Below are 21,030 nucleotides of genomic sequence, written 5' to 3' on the forward strand. Positions count from 1 at the left end.
ACAGAGAAAAGCAACACTAAGAAGATCTTTATCTTGCTTGTCCTTCCCAAGAGAAGCTGCAGGTGGCTGCTGATTCTCCATAGGAGCAGGTAGACGACACCAAATCAGGGCATTGGGGACAGAACTATGGCAACGGGCATATTTGGATTTCAAAGCTCCTGTTTTCAGTTAGTGGGCTGTACCCACTAACCAGACCTGTAGATTCTTTAAAATGGCATTATATTCTATGCATGTAGACCATAACCACAAGCTCAAATACCTACCACCAGGGGCCAGGCAGATAATGCAAATGTGTGATTCTGGACAGGTATTAGACAACAGGTAGAGCTTCAGCCTTTGGGGAAGTGAGCAGTACCTGGTCCAGGTAAGGAGATTCAGATATTGTAAGCCTTGTACCAGCCAAAGAAGAGTCTCCCTTGGAGGAGTTGGTCGCAGGCTGCCATTTTGCCATGCCCACTGTAGATTCTATGAAGATAGCTTAGTTTTTTCTCTGACGAATTAGTATAGAAGTGATTTTTAGTTAAACATAGCAAATTGAACAAATATTTTTTCTTAGCTCTCTACTGATACTCTTCTAAAATATCAATGAAGGCAATTTAATAAGGTATGAACCCACAGGGACACAGAAACCTAAAAAGGAAATAACAGCCACAAAATTTGGGAAACAGTAAGCTGATGGATGTGGGGCCAATGACAGCAGCCCAAGGAAGCTGACATTTGAGCCTGAAGGAAGGGGAAGCCAAGAAGCAAGCTTCTACATTCTGAAATCACCACCTGTCTGTCAGTTTGTTGTACTGTGGTGGCTTGCATGTTACTGTGATCCTGGAAGCTATGCCACTGGTATTTCAAATATCAGCGTGGTCATCCATGGTGGAAAGGTTTTAGCAGAGTTTCCAGACTACTGGAGACTAGAAAGAAAAGCCTGGCGATGTACTTCTAAAAATTAACCAGTGAAAATCCTAAGGATTACAACCAAATACTGTCCAATATAAAAAAAAAAAAAATAGATTGGCTTAGTTTTTAAAAAGAAGCAGATATACTCCAAGGTCTCCTATGTTACCCTTGAAAAAATATAGGCTTATTCCCTGGAGATGTTTAACTATAGGGAAACTGGACCCAGTCACAGCTGAGAACAAGGGCATTATATTGAAACCAAGGAGAATAAATCTCTTTACTTAATGGTAAGGGCCTCCCATGCCCCATTCCTAAAGTCAGATCCCAAAATGCTAACAACCAGGTTTATACCACCCAGGCAAGAGAGTGAAAAATTCTTCTCTGAGGAAACAGACCATACCAAAAGAAAAAAAGCTTACAGACACTGGAAATTTGTGGGGTTTGTCAATGCAATGGCTTAAACCAATCACCCTAAAGTGGAACTGCCCCAATCTGATGATCTCTGCCTATGTACATACCTACTGTCCTCAAGTCGATTCTGACTCACATTGACACTACAGGATGGAGTAGAACTGCCCCATAGGGTTTCCAAGGAGCAGCTGGTGGATTTGAACTGCCAACTTTTGGTTAGCAGCTGATCTCTTAACCACTGCACCACCAGGGCCCCCCATGTGCATAGAGCTTCCTTGATGCTTCACTCTAAAATCAAACCAGACAACCAAGGAAACCTCTAAAACAGTAACAGAGATCAAAACATAAACAGAAAAAAATAATCTCAGAAAAAACAAAGAAAATGCAGGAAAACAAAGTTTAAAATAATATAGCATTAATCCTTGGAGAGGTAAGGGAAGATATCACATCCATAAAACAAGAACAGAATGCTATAAAAAGGAACATTCAGAGATTCTGAAAGAGCTCTTAGATGTTAAAAATATGAAGGCCAAAAAAACTTAATAGAAGGAAGATAAAAGTGGAGGAAATCTCTCAGATAATAGAAAAAAAATCCATAGAGATAGAAAGTAGGAGAGACCATTAGAGAATCAGGCAAGAAGATCCTATATCCAAAAACTTGGACTTTCATAAAGAGAATAGAGAAGTGGAGAGAAGAAAAGGATTAAAGAAATAATTCAATAATTTTTTCCACAAATGAAAAACAAAAGTTTCCAGGACATAAAGGCCCACTGAGTACCCAGTGCAAAGAAGCAAAAAGACCTATATCAAGGCACATCATTAGAAAATTTCAGAAAACTAGGAACAAATAAATGAGCCTAAAAGGTCCAGGGAGGGATAAAGGGTTAATTACAAAGGTTCAGGCAACAGAATGGCACCAAACTTCTCAAAGCCATTTTGGATGGAAGAATAATTGCACAATGCCTTCAAAATTGAGAGAACTTTATTTCTAACCTAGAAATTTATCCTTAGCCATACTCATAATCATGTTTGAGTAGTGGAAAAAAAACACATTTTCAGACACGCAAAGTCTCAAAAAAAAAAAAGCCTCTTCTGAAGATTTTTTTTCCTAGGAGGTAACAAGACATGAGCACCATAAAAACAAACAAAAAACCAAAAAACCAAGGGTGTAACCAAGAAAGAGAAATGAAATAGGGGTTTTGCAGTGCAATGGATCACTTTTGTGTGGCCTTTCTCATCATGGTCTTATAACTTTCACCCAAGAGATTAGGCAGGACTGTGCAAGTAGGGTAACTGTGGCCCACCAAGTGGATTGGTCAGTTTTGCCATCTCACTGGGCTTGAAGTGAACCATCCCAGAGGTGGGGAAGAGAGGCTCCCACCACCAACAAGGAAGAACAGCCAGGAGCAGACCACATCCTTTAGAACCGAGATTCTTGCACTGAGAAGCTCCTAGAACCAGGAGACCGAGAGAGAGAGAGAGCTGTAACACTGAAGATGGCAAGAAGTGGTGGCAGAGAAACAGTAGCAGGAGATGGTGCAGTGGGCTTTCCAGCCCATGGAGTAAGAAAGCTGACTGCCTTTAGGCTGAGGCTTACCTGAGCAGAGTAGAGGCTCGGTCTATGGAGAAGCCTGCCTGAGAGCACGGCTGAGGAGAGACTGTCTTGATGGAAGAACTGTATCCTGAGCATTTCTGAGCCTGAACTGTAACCTGTTACTTTCCTAATAAACCCCGTAATCATGAGTATTGTCTGTGAGTTCTGTGTGGCCATTGCAATGAATTAGCGAAACCAGGGGAGAAGTAGAGAGTGTCATGTGAGGGATGATTGGTGTCAGAATTGGTAAAAATGGTGGAGAGAGGTGGCATGTCTGATCCCTGCCTCACAGGAATTAGCCTAGGGCTGTTGATCTTGAGTCTCCCCACTGTGAAGTTAGAGGAGGTCAGATGCCATCCCCATGCCAACAAAGGAAATTCCCAAAATAATGGTGAAGAAAAATACCACAATAATAGTTGGAAAGTAGATACACAGAATAACCATCTTGAGACAGAAGATTAGAAGATATGAGAAAAAGATAAAATTGAGAGACTACTGGATGTTTGAATGTTTTAAGAGGAGATAAACAGCTGTAGCAGAGTTTGGAGATGGCTTAGTAACAGACATACAGAAAAATAAAAAAAAAATTGGGCAATTATTAACATAGGGAGGAGGGACAAAAAACGGTTTTACAAAAAAGGAAATATAACCAGAGTACACTATATGGTTCAGGTAAGAATAATACTTACATAGTGAAAATGATGTAAAAATTAAATACTAACTTAGACAAAGCTTATTGTAAAATTATATTTGGAAGAAAGAAGAAAGTGGAAGGCATATGTGTGTGTGTTTGTGGGAGTTGGTGAGCAATCTGAATCATTGACTTTGATAGCCATGAGATACAAAGTTAAAAAGTAACATCTAAATTTTAAAAATAACATTTAAAAATAAGCATGTTACCATATTTTATCAAATCTGTCAATGATGAAATACGTCAATAATGAAAAGGATATCCATTATTTTACATACCTGTAAGAACAATAACAACAACAAAATGGTAATTAAATTATGATATACCACCATTTGTTAGACTTAAGATCTCGAGGTGTTCGGGGTGCAGGGAGCAGATGTATGGCTTGTAGAAATATAGCAGTGGATTCCACGAGAAATAGCTAGACTAATTCAAACTGGTTACCTCCGAGGTATTGAAACAGGGAGGGGTAGAGCAGGTGATTGCTATTTTTGTTATAATCCTTGTTGAAATGGCTGACTTTTAAAAAATATTTTATGTATAACTTTGATTAAAACATAATCATTTACAAGTACTCATGATACTGCCTTAAATGCTTTAATGAGAACTATTTAGATTAAAACATTCTGCAATTCTCATCATTTTACTACTTAAATTCAACTACAAACTAATGGGAAAACTATAAAACAATCCAAAACTACTCTAAGGTTAATATTCCCATCATCTGCTGTCTTCTGTCAAATGGAACAAAATCCAAATATAATTGCTTATTTTGTTACTCTACAGGTATTTATTTGCCTGTGCTTCTGAGATGGTGGAATCTCTTGCCTGATCCTTACTTATCGGGGCAATTTGCTTAACTGAATATGGAGCACGTTCATTTATAGACTCCTCAGCTCAGAAAAGCATCGCTTTATAAACAGAGCATAGAGACACATAGGTCATCAGTGTCCAGGTATAATTACAGGGGTTGGTTAATCACGCACTTAACTCCACTGCTTACAGACAACCCCAGATTGATTTGGACTGTACATGGGGAAAAAAAAATTTTTTTTTAAACAGTATATTATTCTCTTAAATATTCACCTAAGAAAAGGCATTTGGTTTCCCCAAATACATAAAAGAGTATCAGCATTCTACTGTTTCCCCATGGGTTTGGGGTAGTATCAGGTCCATTATAAATAACTTGTCTCTAACTCATGAAAAGAGTCTGGACCTTGGGGCAGAGCTCAGATTCTTTCTTAGCTATAGTTAGTCCACAATGCCCTATTATACACACTCACACACACAAACACACATGCTAGATGGTACCAGTAGAGGCTATCAAAAGGTCTGGAATTTTACCCTACTTGCAAACTTTCATGTTAGCCTGCCACAGTTTCATGGACACTGGAGGAAGACACAAGACTCCTGGGTCAGAGACAAAGGACTTTATTATTCACAGCAATAGCAGTAGCCAGAGTATTAACACCTGCACCCATTCTCCAAGGCCCAGTTTCCATAGGGCAATGGAAGAGGGCTAGGTGACGCCTGCACACACAGTGACTTGCATTTCAGAGGAAGAACTCCAAGCTGAGGGAATCCAAATCTTTCGTAATGGGCAGTAAACCCAATTCACATTTGTACTCTAGAGAGATCTTATCTTTATTATACTGGCCTTTGCTTCAGAGCAGAGTTTCTCAATCTCAGTACTGCTGGCATGTTGGGCTGGATAATTTTTCTTTGTGGGGAGCTGAATTGTGCATTATAAGATATCTATCAGCATTCCTGGTCATTACCCACTAGATGCCAGTAGCTCTCTCCCAGTTATGACAACCAAAAATGTCACCAGAAATTGCCAAATGTCCCTGTGGAGGATAACTTGCCCCCAGTTGAGAGCAACTGCTCCAGAAGAAGTCACTATCTTTGTCCTTCAAGGCTGTTTTACTATACAAACACCCTTGAAAAATGACGTAGAACAAAGGCAGTCAGGGCCTCTGCTTGTAAGATCTGCGGAAACAAAGGAGCCCCACGGAGAATTATCTCCCAATAGAGGTCTTGATACTTACTTTTGAAACTTGATCAGATTTTCTGGTACAGATAAATTACTTGGCGATTTGCACGTGATATTTACACACACACATACACACACACGTGCACACACACGCTTCCCTTCTTTATGGTCCTTTGACTAAAACTATAACATGAATCATTTAGATGAAGGGAAATGAGTCTGAAGAAATTAACTAGGTATGGACTGAGAGGGAGTGTATGTAGGTATTATTTAAGCTGAGCCAAGTAGTATACTATAGCTGCATTTCCTTTCTTAGGCAGGAATTTTTTCCTTCCCTGGGTTGGTCTTTTATTCCCCATTTCATACTTTCCCCCTAGATAACTCCTCTGCTTTGAAGTTAAACAGACCTGAATTCAAATCCCAACTCCTTAGCTATGTAACCATGGCCAAATGATTTTACATATGTGAGATCATTTTCTTTCTTTACACAAAGTGAGGATGATAAGACCTATCTTACAGGCTGTCATCACAATTATATGAGATAAACATGCCTACTACAATGTCTGGCACTTGGCAGGTACTTCGTAAGTGGTAAACAAAAACACCAAACCCGTTGCCGTTAAGTCAGTTCCGACTCATAGTGACCCTACTGGACAGAACAGAGTTGCCTCTAGTGGTTTCCAAGGAGTGGATGGTGAATTCAAACTGCCAATGTTTTGGTTAGCACCCATAGCTCTTAGCCACTGCACCACCAGAGCTCCTAATAATAAATGGTAGTGATTCTTTAATAAAGGAGCCCTGGTGGTGCAGTGGCTAAGCACTTGGCTGCTAATCAAAGGGTCGGCGGTTCAAATTCACCAGCTGTTCTGTGGGAGAAAGATGTGGCAGTCTGCTTCCATAAAGATTTACAGCCTTGGAAACTCTTTGGGGCAATTCTACTCTGTCCTATAGGGTCGTTATGAGTCAGCATTCAACTCAACTTTGGGTTTTGTTTTTTTTTTAATTTAATACCCACCATTCGCCTATCAGTTTGTCATATTGCGGTGGCTTGCTCATTGCTATGGTACTAGAAGCTATACCACCAGTATTTCAAATACCAGCAGGGTTACCCATGGTGGACAGTTTTCAGCAAAACATCCAGATTAAGACAGGCTAGGAAGAAAGGCCTGGCAATCTACTTCTGAACATTAGCCAATGAAAACCCTATGAGCCACAACAGAATATTGTCTGATACAGTGATGGAAACAATCAAAAAAAAAAAAAAATCACTAGAGAAGGACATTGTGTTTGGTAAACTGGAAGGCCAGCAAAAATTAGGGAAACTCTCAATGAGATGAATTGATACAATGGCTGCAACAATAGATTCAAACATAAAGTTGGCGCAGGACCTGACAACGTTTCGTTCTGTTGCATATGGGGTTGCCATGAGTTGGAGCCAACTCGACGGCAATTAACAACAACAATTGTTTAATGAACATCACCATTCTGGTATGACCCTGTAATTGTTCTTACCGTAATGGAGCCAGCCAATGGGTTTTACATTAATTTTTCCACACTCTCACTTAAATTTTCACTATATTTATAACATAACTGTTTAGGGTACCCAAAACCCAGTGCCGTCGAGTCGATTCCGACTCATATAGAACAAAAGTCACCAGACCTCAGACAGAATGACCACAAGACCTGACCTCTCATGCCAACCAAATGAACTAGACAATCCTCACTCCATTACCAATAGAGTTAAAGAGGAAAGCAATTTTGATCGTTTGCTACCTGGTTTTATTTCCTTCGAGCCGACATCAATTTGTTGATATTGCCCAGCTTTTACTAGTCTGTTTAATCATTCTCTCTTGCATACCAGTTACCAGTTACCATTCAAGTTCGACTCATGGTGACTCCATGTGTGTCAGAGTATAACTATGCTTCACAGTATTTTTCAATGGCTGGCTTTTTGGAAGTAGATTGCCAGGTCTTTCTTCCAAGGCACCTCTGGGTGGACCTGAACCCCCAAGCTTTCAGTTATCAGCCAAGTGTGTTAACTGATTGCAATAGCCAGGAATTCCCTCTCTTGCGTAGTTGCATTTTATTAAGCTAGGGCTCTTAAGTCAAAAAATCAAGCTTTGCAGAAACCTTATCCAAGGCTATTCAAGTATTATCAGAGATCAGTTCCCCCGCCCAGCTTGCTTTACTTGTGATCATCGAACTTATTCCTAAAGAAACACCAATCAGATTTGGCAATTGTTGAGTCTGTGATTAACAAAGAGGTTTCTCTTTTGGTAATAACACTGATTTTCTCTTGATATTTGCCGTTTTGACTTTGGAATATAAATTAATCTTGGTTTCTGAGGTTATTAGTTGTGATAGATACATGATGATTACTTTTCTTGGTCTAAAAATATAAATATTTAATTAGAGCTTCACAGAAGACTGAAAATTCCATTTTCCCTTGGGGTGGGGAAATACCTATAACTTGAGTTTATGAGAAATTATTAGTTATAGCTAATCCCAGATAATAAATAGGATTTTTGAAAGTTGTGTGATTTTTAACACATTAGGCTTTTCCTCAGAAAGGCTATGCTTGCAGAAAGTGCCTGTGGAATATTTAAGCAACAATTTCACTGCCTCACTGCTAAGACAAATACAACTGAGGAGACCACCTACGCAATTTACTGGATTGGGAAAAAATATGAAAATGAAATATCATAGTCAGAGGACCGGTGGCAATCTCTAGTGACTTTTTCCTATTCCCAAGAGCCTGGGAATCTTATTTAATCCCTCCTCACCTGAATTCCAATCCTCTATTTAGGACTATAAGAAATCTTGTTGAATTGTGTCAAGAAGCATAACTGACTTTTTTTTGCATCATTTAGCCAGAATTAACACCACTCAGTCCCTTTTATGGAGCCCTGGTGGTTAAGAGCTTGGCTGCTAACCAAAAGGTTGGCAGTTCAAATTCACCAGCCGCTCCTTGGAAACCCTATGGGGCAGTTCTGCTCTGTCCTATAGGGTCGCTACGAGTCAGAATCGACCCGACAGCAACGGGTTTGGTTTGGTTTTGGATTAGTCCCTTTTATAAGTAAGCACACACACACACAGAGCTAAAAGCTCATTGTTCTGCTGGCCTAAGAAAGTCAATACACACAGTGCAAATATTTGAATTGCATTTATATAAGCAATTCCCTTATGAAAAATAAATTCCAACCATAACAATTTTAAGGATACTAAAGGAGAGCGTATCACAGCATTTAAAAACAAAAAACTCCTTTTCTAAATGAAGGACTTATTTCTAGATAAAAAGCCCAAGCTGATACTCTTTACTGTTATCAAACTTTGTTTGTATCTCACAGCTAACTCCAACCCATCCTCCTCTCCAAGGCTGTTTATTAAAAGTATTCCGTTTTTCATGATAAAGAAAGGGCTCAACCCAATGGCTAGTCTTTGAAGGAATACTAGGAAGAACTGAAGGGCATTTTGTTTTGTTTTGTTTTTAAGGTCATCCAGCCACACAGCACCTCAAAGAGTTCAACTAACATATATAGTAACAGCATGGAGCAGATTAACACAAAATTTAAAAGGAAAGAAAACCAGTCGGAATTGGTTTATACATATTTTTTAAAAGGTATGGAGATTACCTGATCGACTGGAACCTCAACCTGAGTATCTTCATCTTCTTGGACTTCTGCTGCCCCCCGCATTTCAGATCTCTCAGCTCCAGCTTTGAAAACGCCTTCATCTAGTGAAACACACACACAGTGAAAATCAAAATCCAATTGCGACATCGTGTGGTTCCATGTTGAAATTACAATCAAATAGCTAATGGAGATTATTTTTTTAATAGGCATTTTGGTTCCCCTTCTTATTGGTAGGATTTTTGTACCCCCTCGATTTTTCCACATTTTCATTGGCAAAAGTTCAGTGGCCAAAACAAGGTGAACCAGCAGAAGACAGCTCTGTCCCAGACTTCTCCTAACGCTTCAGCTACTGATTTAAGAATACAACTCTATTATGATAGAGTTATTTGGAGCCCTGGTGGTGCAGTGGTTAAGAGGTATGGTGAGCTACGGCTGCTAACCCAAAGGGTGGCAGTTTGAATCCACCAGCCGCTCTTATGGGACAGTTCTACTCCGTCCTGTGAGGTCGCGATGACTCAGAATCGACTAAACAGGAAAGGATTTGGTTTTTGGTTTTATAGAGGTGTTTAGAGGGAAGGACTCCATACCTATTAGCTCAATTCCCCCCTCTTATCCTTGAAGAGGTGATGATAATTGGTGCTTTAAAATAAAACCTTCAGAAATCTTCCTTTCCCAAAAGAATGCTCTCCACTCAATATAACGTATTGGAATAATTCTCCCTACTCAGACTGGTGTACACACTGTGCTGCAACAGAATCATAGAATTGACTTTTTGCATCTCACAAAGATCAATATCTTTTCTTTTTCAGATTTTCACAGCCTATGACTTAAAATCCTTAATTATAAAATGGAACGTAAATGTCTAAGATTTTGGGTTAAGTTTGTTCAACTTACTTTCCATATTCCATGGAAAGCAATGATAGCTGCTTTCCATATTTGAAGTAGTTTTAATGTCTCCCTCTTGGTCTTCTCTTCCCCGGGCTAAGTAATCAAAGAATCACAGAACCATTTGTCATTCTCTCCATTTATGTGCCTTAAGACAGATTTGATGCTTAAACCATTCTCACAGATGTTTTCTTCGCCCAATTTTTAAAAAATTTCCAGGGATGGAGATTTCACCTCCTTGCCTGGTAATCTATTGTGGCATTTCATTACCCTTACAGTCCGGAAAATATGTTTTTCTCTTTTGCCCCAAACTCCCCTCTATTATTCTAATGGCAGCTTGTTTCCAAAGAATTATGTAGCATGGTTCACATTATAAGTTAAAGTTACCAAGTCACTCTTCCTTAATTATAAAATACATACATTGACATTTACAGGACCAATGACCTGTAAGGCACAATGAGGGCCACTGCGAATGAGATGCAGATATTTCCCTCAAGTTGCTTACTGTCCAATGAGAAGACAGCAATCTGAGGTAAGAAGTATGTACTTTAACAGTTAAGCTATAGCAGAATGTTATGGAAGCTTAGAAGATACAGCTAGGTGAGAGGAAGGAAGGAAAGAGGAAGGGAGGGAGGGAAGGAAGGAAAGAAGGAAGGAAGAGAGAAAGGAAGAAAAAAGGAAGGAAGGAGGGAAGAAGGAAGGAAGGAGGAAGGAGGGAAGGAATTAGAGAAAGGAAGGAAGTGTGAGGGAAGAGGGAGAGAGAATGAGGAAGATAGAAAGAAGGAAGGTAAGAGAAAGAAAGGAAAACCAAACTCAAGCCTTTTTGTTTTTCCCTGGAAAAACCAATCTCTTTTTTAATTACATTTTTGTAACTCTTTACTAGATGTTGGCTTCTCAACTCTCCTTTTTAAATTTGGAGATAACATAGTTATCCTCAAAGCTGATTATTGTCGTTAGATTAATTCACAAGGATTAATTCATTTTGAGAATTATCTACCGCAATCACTTAATCCCAGACTGGTTTTCCTATTATCCAACAAAGTCTTTGCACCCAGTGAGTCTTTCCTTCCATCAACTCTTGTATGCTCAAGTAATCCAAACCAATTTTTTATTCATTAGAGTTTGCTCAATTAAATCATCCTATTTTTTTTTATGCATATGAAACCTATATGCATAGGAAACCCTGGTGGTGTAATGGTTAAGTGCTACGGCTCCTAACCAAGAGGCCATCGTTCAAATCCACCAGGCGCTTCCTGGAAACTCTATGGGGCAGTCCTACTCTGTCCTATAGGGTCGCTATGAGTTGGAATCGACTCGACAGCAGTGGGTGTGGCTTTTTTGTTTATATGCATATGTACATATATATATACATCCAGGATATACTACATAGTCATTACCAAATCATGATTTCAGCACTGGCAGCTACTTTGGATTATCTCTACAACTAATTCTCCTCAATGGCACAGCCCACAAGGCATGTCCAAGGATTGTGGACTCTGTCATGTCTTACACCTGAAGACAGGGATCTGAAATGCAATTGCAGCCAAAAGCTCAGCAATATCAGGAGAAAGAATATGGGAAATAGAAAATGTTGCGATGTGCTCATATATGTAGGGCTAGGGTAAACGCATAGAATTTTGGTCATGTACTCAAGAAAGCAACTCTGGAGCTAAGAAAAGTACAGTGAAGGGCAGTTCAGGGCTTAGGGAAATAGGTTACCATTATTTTGTCCTAAAGGAGGAAAAGTAGAAGAAGAAACTCAAGACTATAAAATTGGAGTCAACAGGGATAAAGTAAGCCAATATTTGTTTCTCCATCAAATTCTGGAACTTGGAACTCAAAGAAAGTAATGACGGTGGTGTTAGCTGCTACTGAGTTGGCCTCGATCCATGGTGACCCTATGCACCAGGGAAAGCAACAGTGCCCAGTTCTGCACCTCCCACATGATCAGCTGCTGATCAGACAATGCTCCACTGTGATCCATAGGATTTTCATTGGCTAATTTTTCTGAAGTAGATCACAGGCCTTTCTTCCTAGTCCACCTGGGTCTGCAAGTGCTGCTGAAACCTCTTCAGCATCATAGCAACACACAAGCCTCCGCTGACAGATGGGTGGTGGCTGCACTTGAGGTGCACTGTCTCGGAATCAAACTGGGTCTCCCGCATGGAAGGCGAGAATTCTACCATTGAACCACCAGTGCCTCACTGAAAACAATGGTAGAAACAGTAAAAATAGATTCTGACTTATATTCATGTGTAGTTCATACCCTGAGAATTCACAAAGGCAGAAAGGGACAGATTTCAAAAGAGGATTAGATAATTTATCAAATGTTACCTCCAAAGCGGATTAAAAAGAAAAATTAGTTACGTTTGACATTGACTTCTACCCTCTGAAATTACCTTACGAGGCAACAATCATGCCTATCCACAAATGGTCCCTTAAGCCAACCCTCAGAGACAGATGCTAGATCGTGTGGACTGTAGTTGTGACGAATCCACATGGCTTTTTTAGATGACTTTTGCATCCAAGTGTTGGTCTTGCTTATAGAGAGACTAGAAAGAGGAACCTGTAGATACTGAAGGAATATAGTCTTAATACTCAGAGCCAATGAAATGTTTAACTGTATCCAAGCAGAGCTATGAATGGTTTGCAGATCTGTTTTAGAATAAACATTTTACCGGAGGAGAGTAAGATCGATAATAACAACAACAACAAAAAATTTAAAGGGCATTGGGATGTAAAATGGCAACCATAAGGATATAAACGGTGAAGAGACAAATCAACAAGGCTCGACACTGTGTACACCAGAGACAGAGAAGGCACAGATAAAAATGTTTGCCTGAGGTGTGTGTACATGTGTGGGGGAGAGTTGCTCATCAGTGAACTGAGATACATAAGACATCTCCTTGAGCAGCACAAAGCAAGAAACAAAGGTCAGAAAGTGATTCATAGGAACAAAGAGGGACGAAAAGAGGAAGAACAGCTAGAAAGTTACTTTGTGATAAGGGAAGCCTACTAGGATTTTAAGTTTTACTACAAATGTTATGTAAAATTAAGAGTAGAGTAATATGAACTTTCAGAGAAAACCAGTATTTTTAAGATAGCATTTTTCTCATTATAAATTACTTATATAATACATATGCATTTTAGAAAATGAATAAAATAAATATCCTTCTAATTCTGTGATCTAGAGAAAACCACTATTGGTAGTTTTTTTCTCTCTCTTGCTCTCTTGTTCTTTCTTTCACTTCACACACACTATTCATTGAACTGGGATCTTATTATGTACATAATTTGCAGTTTGTTTTTTTACTTTAAAATCATATCATGAACATTTCTCATGTAATTACATGTTATTTGAAAAAAATGATTGACTACATAAGGAGTTAACCCACTCTCGTCAAGTCGATTCCAACTCATACAACTTTATAGGGCAGAGCACAACTGCCCCGTAGGGTTTCCAAGGCCATAAATCTTTATGGAAGCAGACTGCCACATCTTTCTCCCAAAAAGCAGCTGGTGGGTTCAAACTGCCAACCTTTCAGTTAGCAGCCAAATGCTTTGACCACTGTACCACCAGGGCTCACTTACATATGGAAGGAGCATGCTATAATTAATGGATGACACTGAATAGGGAAAACTAGGAGTTTTTGAATGAATAGGGTAGGTTTTATTTGTTGATTGATTGGAAAATAAGTAGTAAGAACTACTGTATAAAAGTGTCTGGGAAATATGAAACGGTTGCTCTTTAAGGGCTTAACATCTGGTGAAGAAATATCACAGGGATATTGGTTATTTATCTTTCCATGTATATATCCTGTAACTTCTTTCCCCTTTCATGAGTCACTGTTTTCCTAAGAGTAAGCACGGTAACTGCACAAAATAGGTCCTCAATAAATGTTCACTGAAATGTAAGACAAAAGACAAATCCCCAGCTTTATTGGCTCTTTTTACAAGTTGATTGCTTTCCTGATTGGGAGGTGTGGAACCCCTTGGTCCTGGTCCTGAGAGCAGGACCACATCTGAGGCCAATGAGTGGGGGCAACCCAACTAAGACGAATCATTTAGGGCCCTGATGCTGACTAAGCTTCAGGAGGCTTAGTGAGGCCAATAAAAGCCCGGAAAGATGGCAGCTCACTGGAGCTTCCTGGGCTGAAGAGTGTGAACATTTTGCTCTTGGAGGAGAGGTGAGTACGTCCCCTGGGGACATGGAAGCTCTGTGCTAAAGACCCCACCGACCCTTGCCAATCCCTGTTCCAGGGTGGAGACATCAGCCAGGGGGATAAAAGATTGGAAATTGATCAGAAGGAGCTGGTACCAGAAGCTGCAGAAACCCTGGACCTGGGCTCCAGCAGAGGCCGGGAGAAAGTGGAAGCCAGCGTCCACTCAACAGAGAATTGGCCTGAGAGGAGTGGGCTGGGAACTGTAACGTGCTCAGGGCTGCAACAGCACCAGAAGCAGCAGAGACCACAAGCAGCCTGGGCAGTGGCAGAAACTAAGCTCAGGGAGGGCCACCCGCTGAGGCTGAGTGCACCCCGCTTAGGGATTACCTTCATCTGCTTCAAGAGTTGTCATGACGTAGGCCCAGGGCTCTCCCAAGGCTGGACCAGCAGCAACTGGGACAGGGTCAGCCAAGAGAAGCCACAGAGAGAGAGAGAATTTGGTGCCTAAAGCAAGGTGCACCAGCTGACATCTAAGACGTGCTGCTCGGTGACGTAAGAGTGAACGTGGATTTCCCACCATGAAACTGTTATTTAAGAGTGAACGCTGATTTCTATTTGTTGTCTGCTATCTACTTTCTTCCCATGGTGAAACTTTTATTTACTGCTGGTCCTCTGGTTCAGCTTCCGAGTGCTAATCCAAAGGTTGGTGGTTCAAACCCACCAACCGCTCAGTGAGAAAAAGACCTAATAATCTGCTCCTGTAAAGATTACAGCCTAGGAAACCCTATGGGGCAGTTCCACTCTGTCCTATAGACTCACTATGAGTCGGAATCGCCTGCGACAGCACACAGGAGGGAGTACTGCTACTAATCGGGGTCCTCATACTGGTAGTCTTATGGTCGCTTAGGATTTTAAGGCAACCCGTGCATGTGCAGGGCACTCCTCAGTGGCTCCCTCCATCTCCCCATCACCCACTCTTCCCATCATACATTCTTCCCAATATTTAATTCTCTTCCCCAAAACTCACCCCTGGGCAATCAGGAACCCTGGTTTTGATACAGTTAGCTTGCCTACATCCTCAGCCTCTTCACTGCATGCTGCCTCTGTTTCCTCTCATAGGAAACCTCACCAACCATGTTTCTCCCTATCCCATATCCTACCACTGGAGTAATTTCAATACTCATGGGATAAGCCATTCTACACCCTGGCCTGAGTACTTTTGACTTTTTCAACTCCATTGACTGTCCTCCTCAACTCCACCTTACCACACATTCTTCTCACCATATTGAGTGGCTCCAATCCAGGTTCTTAAAGCACAGTCCATGTGCAGTCAGGACCAAAGAGCTTGTAGGTCACGGTACCATTGTGCCATTTCATGTCTAGTGCCTATGAACTTGATCCCCAGTTTGCTGCTTCTACCCTTGTCCGTCTGTGGCTGCTTGTTGGAGTCCTAGTCATGGTTCAAAATCCTACTCAGCCGTCAAGATCTCTGATCTCATGCCTTACTACCTCCAAACCCAACAGAACCAAAGGTCCCTCCTATGCACCACTTCCTTACTCGCATACTTCATATATCACACTGACCCTTAAAAATTTATTTTGCCAATTCTGTCTCCCTCTGCTAGATGACACGCTCCTTCAGGCACACCAGTTACCAGCTGCCATTGAGTCCACTCTAATAGCAACACCATGTGTTTCAGAGTAGAGCTGTGCTCCATAGGGTTTTCAATGGCTGATTTTTTTTTGGAAGTAGATTGTCAGGCCTTTCTTCCAAGGTGCCTCTGTGTGGACTTAAACTTTCAACCTTTGGTTAGCAGCCAAGCACATTCACTGTTTGTACCACCCAGGGACTCTCCTTCAAGCATAGACCATAAATTTTGTCTTGTAAGTACTTTGCCTAGAACAATGTCAACTACATAACAGGTTTTGAGATGTTTGTTAAACTGAACCAACAATATAAGGCATTGTATAAATACAAAACTTTTGGCATTGCATAGAAGTGTTATTTGTCCTAGAATTTGTATGTGTATATGCTTTATCCAGGGCCAAGATCAGTGGGCCACTGTGAGTGTTCAGAAGTAAATCAGGCTTTAAACCAGGTTATTAAAATCATTCAGCACCAAAGAATTGCCACCAAAATCCAAATTTCAGTGGGAAAGAATTTCAACAATAACATAAGAATATGTTCTATTTCTGTCAATGCTGTAGTAAAACACAATTGAAGACGCACTCCATGGAAGAAGTCAAAGATAAAACATTAAAAAGGGAAACACCTGCATACAAAGATAGATCACACAAGGAATTTGCAAAGGGTATTATGTTTTTTGCCTAGGGTAATATTCAAGCACTTCAAACCTCACCCCTTATCCTTTACCATTACAGCTAGCTCATAGTAAATTGGTGAATTTAGATCATAATGGCAATTATTTTGCATAATGGTTGTATAGTTATTGCTATAGCAACCTCAGACATCCTAACCATGACTCACTAAGAGTAGGTGCCACCTAGGGTAGAGGTCCCTTCTACCAGTCCCTGGAGAAGGACATCATAAGTGGTAAAGTAGAGGGTCAGCGAAAAAGAGAAATACCCTCCTCAACAAGATGGACTGACACAGTGGCTGCAACAATCGACTCAAACATAACAATGATTGTGAGGATTGGTGCAGGGCCGAGCAGTGTTTTTGTTCTGTTGGACATGGGGTTGCTGTGAGTCAGAACCAACTCAAAGGCACCTAAAAACAACAACAAGGGTAGAGGTGTTTAGCCTCCAATGGGGTATAGAAGTAGTGTTAGTGTCACTCCGGGTTTTCATACAAATTACAAGAATTTATTCTTTCTCAGTCTCGATGCAAACAGGTAAGTGATACTTTTTGCCACAGACTGCCCATCTGAGAACATCCAACATGCCAATAATAAACAGCACATATTCAAGATTTCTTCTAACCTCCCTTTTAATAAGCCATAGTACAATTTTCAAGTATTCATTGATTTATTTGTCTAAGTGTCTTGGCCATTTGGCTTTCTCCCAAATTAATTGTATATGGTAAGTGTAATAACAGAATGCATGCATACAATATAAGAGCAAACTCTTCTTCTACAGGTATGAAAGCGGGTTCCTGGATAGAGCGATAATAGGTGGCACCTCATCTCGGAATGCCCTGACCCGCGGAGCACCTAATACTTCGCTGTCTGGAGTTACTGTCTCCATTCTTTGCTCCCGTTCATTTTAATCTACCTAATCTACTCGTAAAGATGACTGTTCTTGTCATTTATCAATGACCTCGATGGCCATCTTTATACTCTTATTTGATTCCTTTGCAGTTTTCAACATAGTCGATCTCTTTTACTCCCTTTCTCTTTCCCTCTTCTCTCTCTTCTGAAGCTAATCAGTTGGACTTAAAATGGGGAGATTATCCTGGATTATTTGGAGGCGGGTAGTGTAATCACAAGGGCCTTTCCAAGTGATAGAGGAAGGCAGGGAAGTCAGAGTCAGAGTGATACAGTGTGAGAAAGACGTGATCGGCCATTGCTGGCTTTGAAGATGGAAACGGTCCATGAGTCAAGAATGCGGGCAGCTTCTAGAAGCTGAAAAAGGCAAGGACACAGATTCTTCCCTAAGGAATGCAGTCCTGCCTACACATTTTTAGTCCAGTGAGACCCATTTCAGACTTCTGATCTCCAGAACTGTAAGATTATAAATTTGTATGGTTTTAAGCCACCAAGTTTGTGGTAATTTGTTATAGCAGCGACAGGTAACTAACACATCACATGTCTAAAAATTATCATCTAGAGAGACTATCAGGGCACTGTTATTGTTGTCAGCTGCCACTGAGTCAACCCCTGGCTTATGGCGACCCAATGAACAATGGAACAAAATACTGCCTGGTCCAGACTGTTGTGGCCCATAGAGTTTACATTAGCTGATTTTTGGAAGTAGATCACTGGGCCTTTCTTCCTAGTGTTTTAGCCTAGAAGCTGCTGAAACCTGTTCTGCATCATAGCAACACATATGACTCCACTGACAGGTGGGTGGTAGCTGAGCTTGAGGTGCACTGGCTGAGAATCAAACCCAAGTATCCCTCATGCCTGCCTGCTGCCATCGAGTTGATTCCAACTCATAGTAACCGTATAGGACAGAGTAAAGCTGCCCCATAGGGTTTCCAAAGAGCGGCTGGTGGATTCGAACTGCTGACCTTTAGTTTAACACAAGTAGCTCTTAACCACTCCGCCACCAGGACTCCATGGAAGGGGAAAATTCTACCACTGAACCACTAGTGCCACCCAGGGACTCCATCAGGGTAGTGGCCACTCCACATTCTCTGACTCCTACAGACACCTCTGGGCCAGGGCAGACAACTCACACATACTTTGCTCTTCCAGCTAGTAAGGCAGTGGTCAGAAGACCCTCCCGTGAGCCCATTGCCACTTCCCTAACTGTTATTCCATCTCTTATCCACTCCCCTAAACCTGTTGCTGTCTAGCCAATTCTAACTCATAGTGACCCAATAGGACAGAGTAGAACTGCCCCACAGGGTTTTCAAGGCTGTAAATCTTTATGGAAGCAGATGGCCACATCTTTCTCCCACAGAGCGGCTGGTAAGTTTGAACCACTGACCCCTCGATTACCAGTCCAGGGCTTAACCACTGCACCACCAGGGCTCCCTCATATCCACTCCCCTACTAGGTGCAAAACACCACCACCTCTAGACACCCACGTATCTGCCCAAAGAAAAGGAATGAGATGTTGAAGTTTTCTCCTGCCCTAAAATCTTTGTAATGAAAGCCATTCGCTAACAAAGAGCAAGGATATATTTGATACACAATACTGCTCTCATTCAATTACTACACTAAGGATCAAATTCAATGCTTGGATGCACACTGCACTCAAATTCAGCTCTAATCTTTTCTCTGTGAATCATGAATAGACATTTTAGTTGTATATTACACAATAAAGCAATAACAAACACTCTAGCAAAAAATAAAAATGCTTCTCAATTATTTTTCACTTATCCCTTATGAATTTTATTGCCTAAAAAAAAAAATGAAAGCAGAGCTGGTGAGGCAGGGCAGTCATATCATCACTGTGTGGTTCAAAATAAATATGAATCTGTTTCTCCTATGAGGCGCTCTGGTGGCGCAGTGGTTAAAGTGCTCGGCAGCTAACCAAAAGTTCGGCGGTTCGAACCCACCAACCACTCCATGGAAGAAAGATGTGGCAGTCTGCTTCCATAAAGACTGACAGCCTTGGAAACCACCTGGGGCAGTTCTATTCTGCCCTATAGGGTCACTCTGAGTCAGAATTGACTCCATGGCAGTGAGTTTTTGGGCTGGTATTCCCTACAGAAACGAGAAACAGATGCTTGTGTGTTTTTAATCTTTCTGCAACTGTAAGAGCTGAAATGAAAGCATTGCCTCATTTCAGCACATCGGTATTTCAATTTAGCGACACTAGAATTCTTTATGCTCTCAACATAGACAGGCTATTAAATAATAAATGAATAATGCATTCAAGTAATTGTTGATAATCAGGATTTAAGCCCACCGATCTTATTCAAAGGATACTTTCTCACCAGAATTACTAAAAGTCATTTTAACAATAATATTGTAAACCATATTTTAATGTGTTTAGTGTTTGAAAATGATTGAAGTTTAGTGGGCTAAATAAGGAAAAAATAACATAATGCTTTAGGGTAATCTTAGATATCTATTAACTGGAAGCTCGATATGTAAGCAACTATAAACATTTTACTGTGATTTACCACTGAGACCGCCTCATCGAAATGTTAAATCAAATTAAAAATAATGTTTATAAATAGCTCATTAAATCCAGTAGATTACTTAAAAAAAAAAAAAAAGTAGGGGACAAAGCATTGATGGCTTTGAGTATATAAGATAATACTCTAAGAAGAAGAATAAAAGTAGACCTATTTACAAGGAAAATCATCTACTCATTCTGTGTCGTATCAGTCACCAGAGGCAGAATTAAAATTGGGAAGAAATCTGTATAAACGTGATTTTCATTAACTTAATGTGATCTGCACTCCTATGTGAAAATATATTGCATTTCTAACGTAACTCTTCATGCATGTAGATTCTGGCCTCACATCTCACTGGAAATTAAAGAAAGCACTTCTAGAAAGCTGGCCCAGTATGAAGCAGTCTTTCTGAAGTTTAGCAAGTAGACAGGAAGGGCAGATTCCTAGGTAATTAACACTGCCTCATGGAAGGATATATTAGCTAACCATCCTCTGATCCCTGTTACAACTTGTACAGCATCCCTCCTCACACCCACCTGAATTAAAGTATATTATCGTAAGGAGCGATGGTGGCGCAGTGGTTAAAGCACTCAGCTGCCAACCAAAAGGTCGACGGTTTGAACCCACCAGCCCTTCCATAGGAGAAGAGCAGGAGATCTGCTCCTGTAAACATTACAGCCTAGGAAACCCTATGGGGCAGTTCTACTCTGTCCTCTATGGTCACGATGAGTCGGAATCGACTCGACGGCACATAACAACAATAATACCGTTAGGGTGAATTGAAAACTAATCAAATAACATCTAATGTTCTAAGTACATCTAATTTAGTAAAGGGATATAACGCAAATGTTTTTTAATCACTAATCTTCTCCATATGTTTCATTAAAAAAAAAAAAATTCCATAAACTCAAGTGGAAACTCCTTACAGAATCAAAAATATCACACGTGATGTTTTTGACAATTTACATTACATAAAAATAATATTATCCACACACTTACTCAGGCTCAGTCT

The 21,030-nt window shown here is 40.5% G+C and overlaps 1 protein-coding gene across 1 annotated transcript in view; it reads right to left on the reverse strand.

Moving 5' to 3' along the window:
• The window catches only part of DCDC2 (doublecortin domain containing 2), a 220,107-nt gene that overhangs the window by 18,061 nt on the left and 181,016 nt on the right, over window positions 1-21,030 (reverse strand). The window contains exon 8 of the mRNA XM_003416442.4: window positions 9,216-9,316. Within this exon, the coding sequence (XP_003416490.1) occupies window positions 9,216-9,316 (101 nt within the window). The remainder of the gene's footprint in view (window positions 1-9,215; window positions 9,317-21,030) is intronic.

Source organism: Loxodonta africana, chromosome 1, assembly GCF_030014295.1.
Source record: "Loxodonta africana isolate mLoxAfr1 chromosome 1, mLoxAfr1.hap2, whole genome shotgun sequence".
NCBI classification, from domain to species: Eukaryota; Metazoa; Chordata; class Mammalia; order Proboscidea; family Elephantidae; genus Loxodonta; species Loxodonta africana.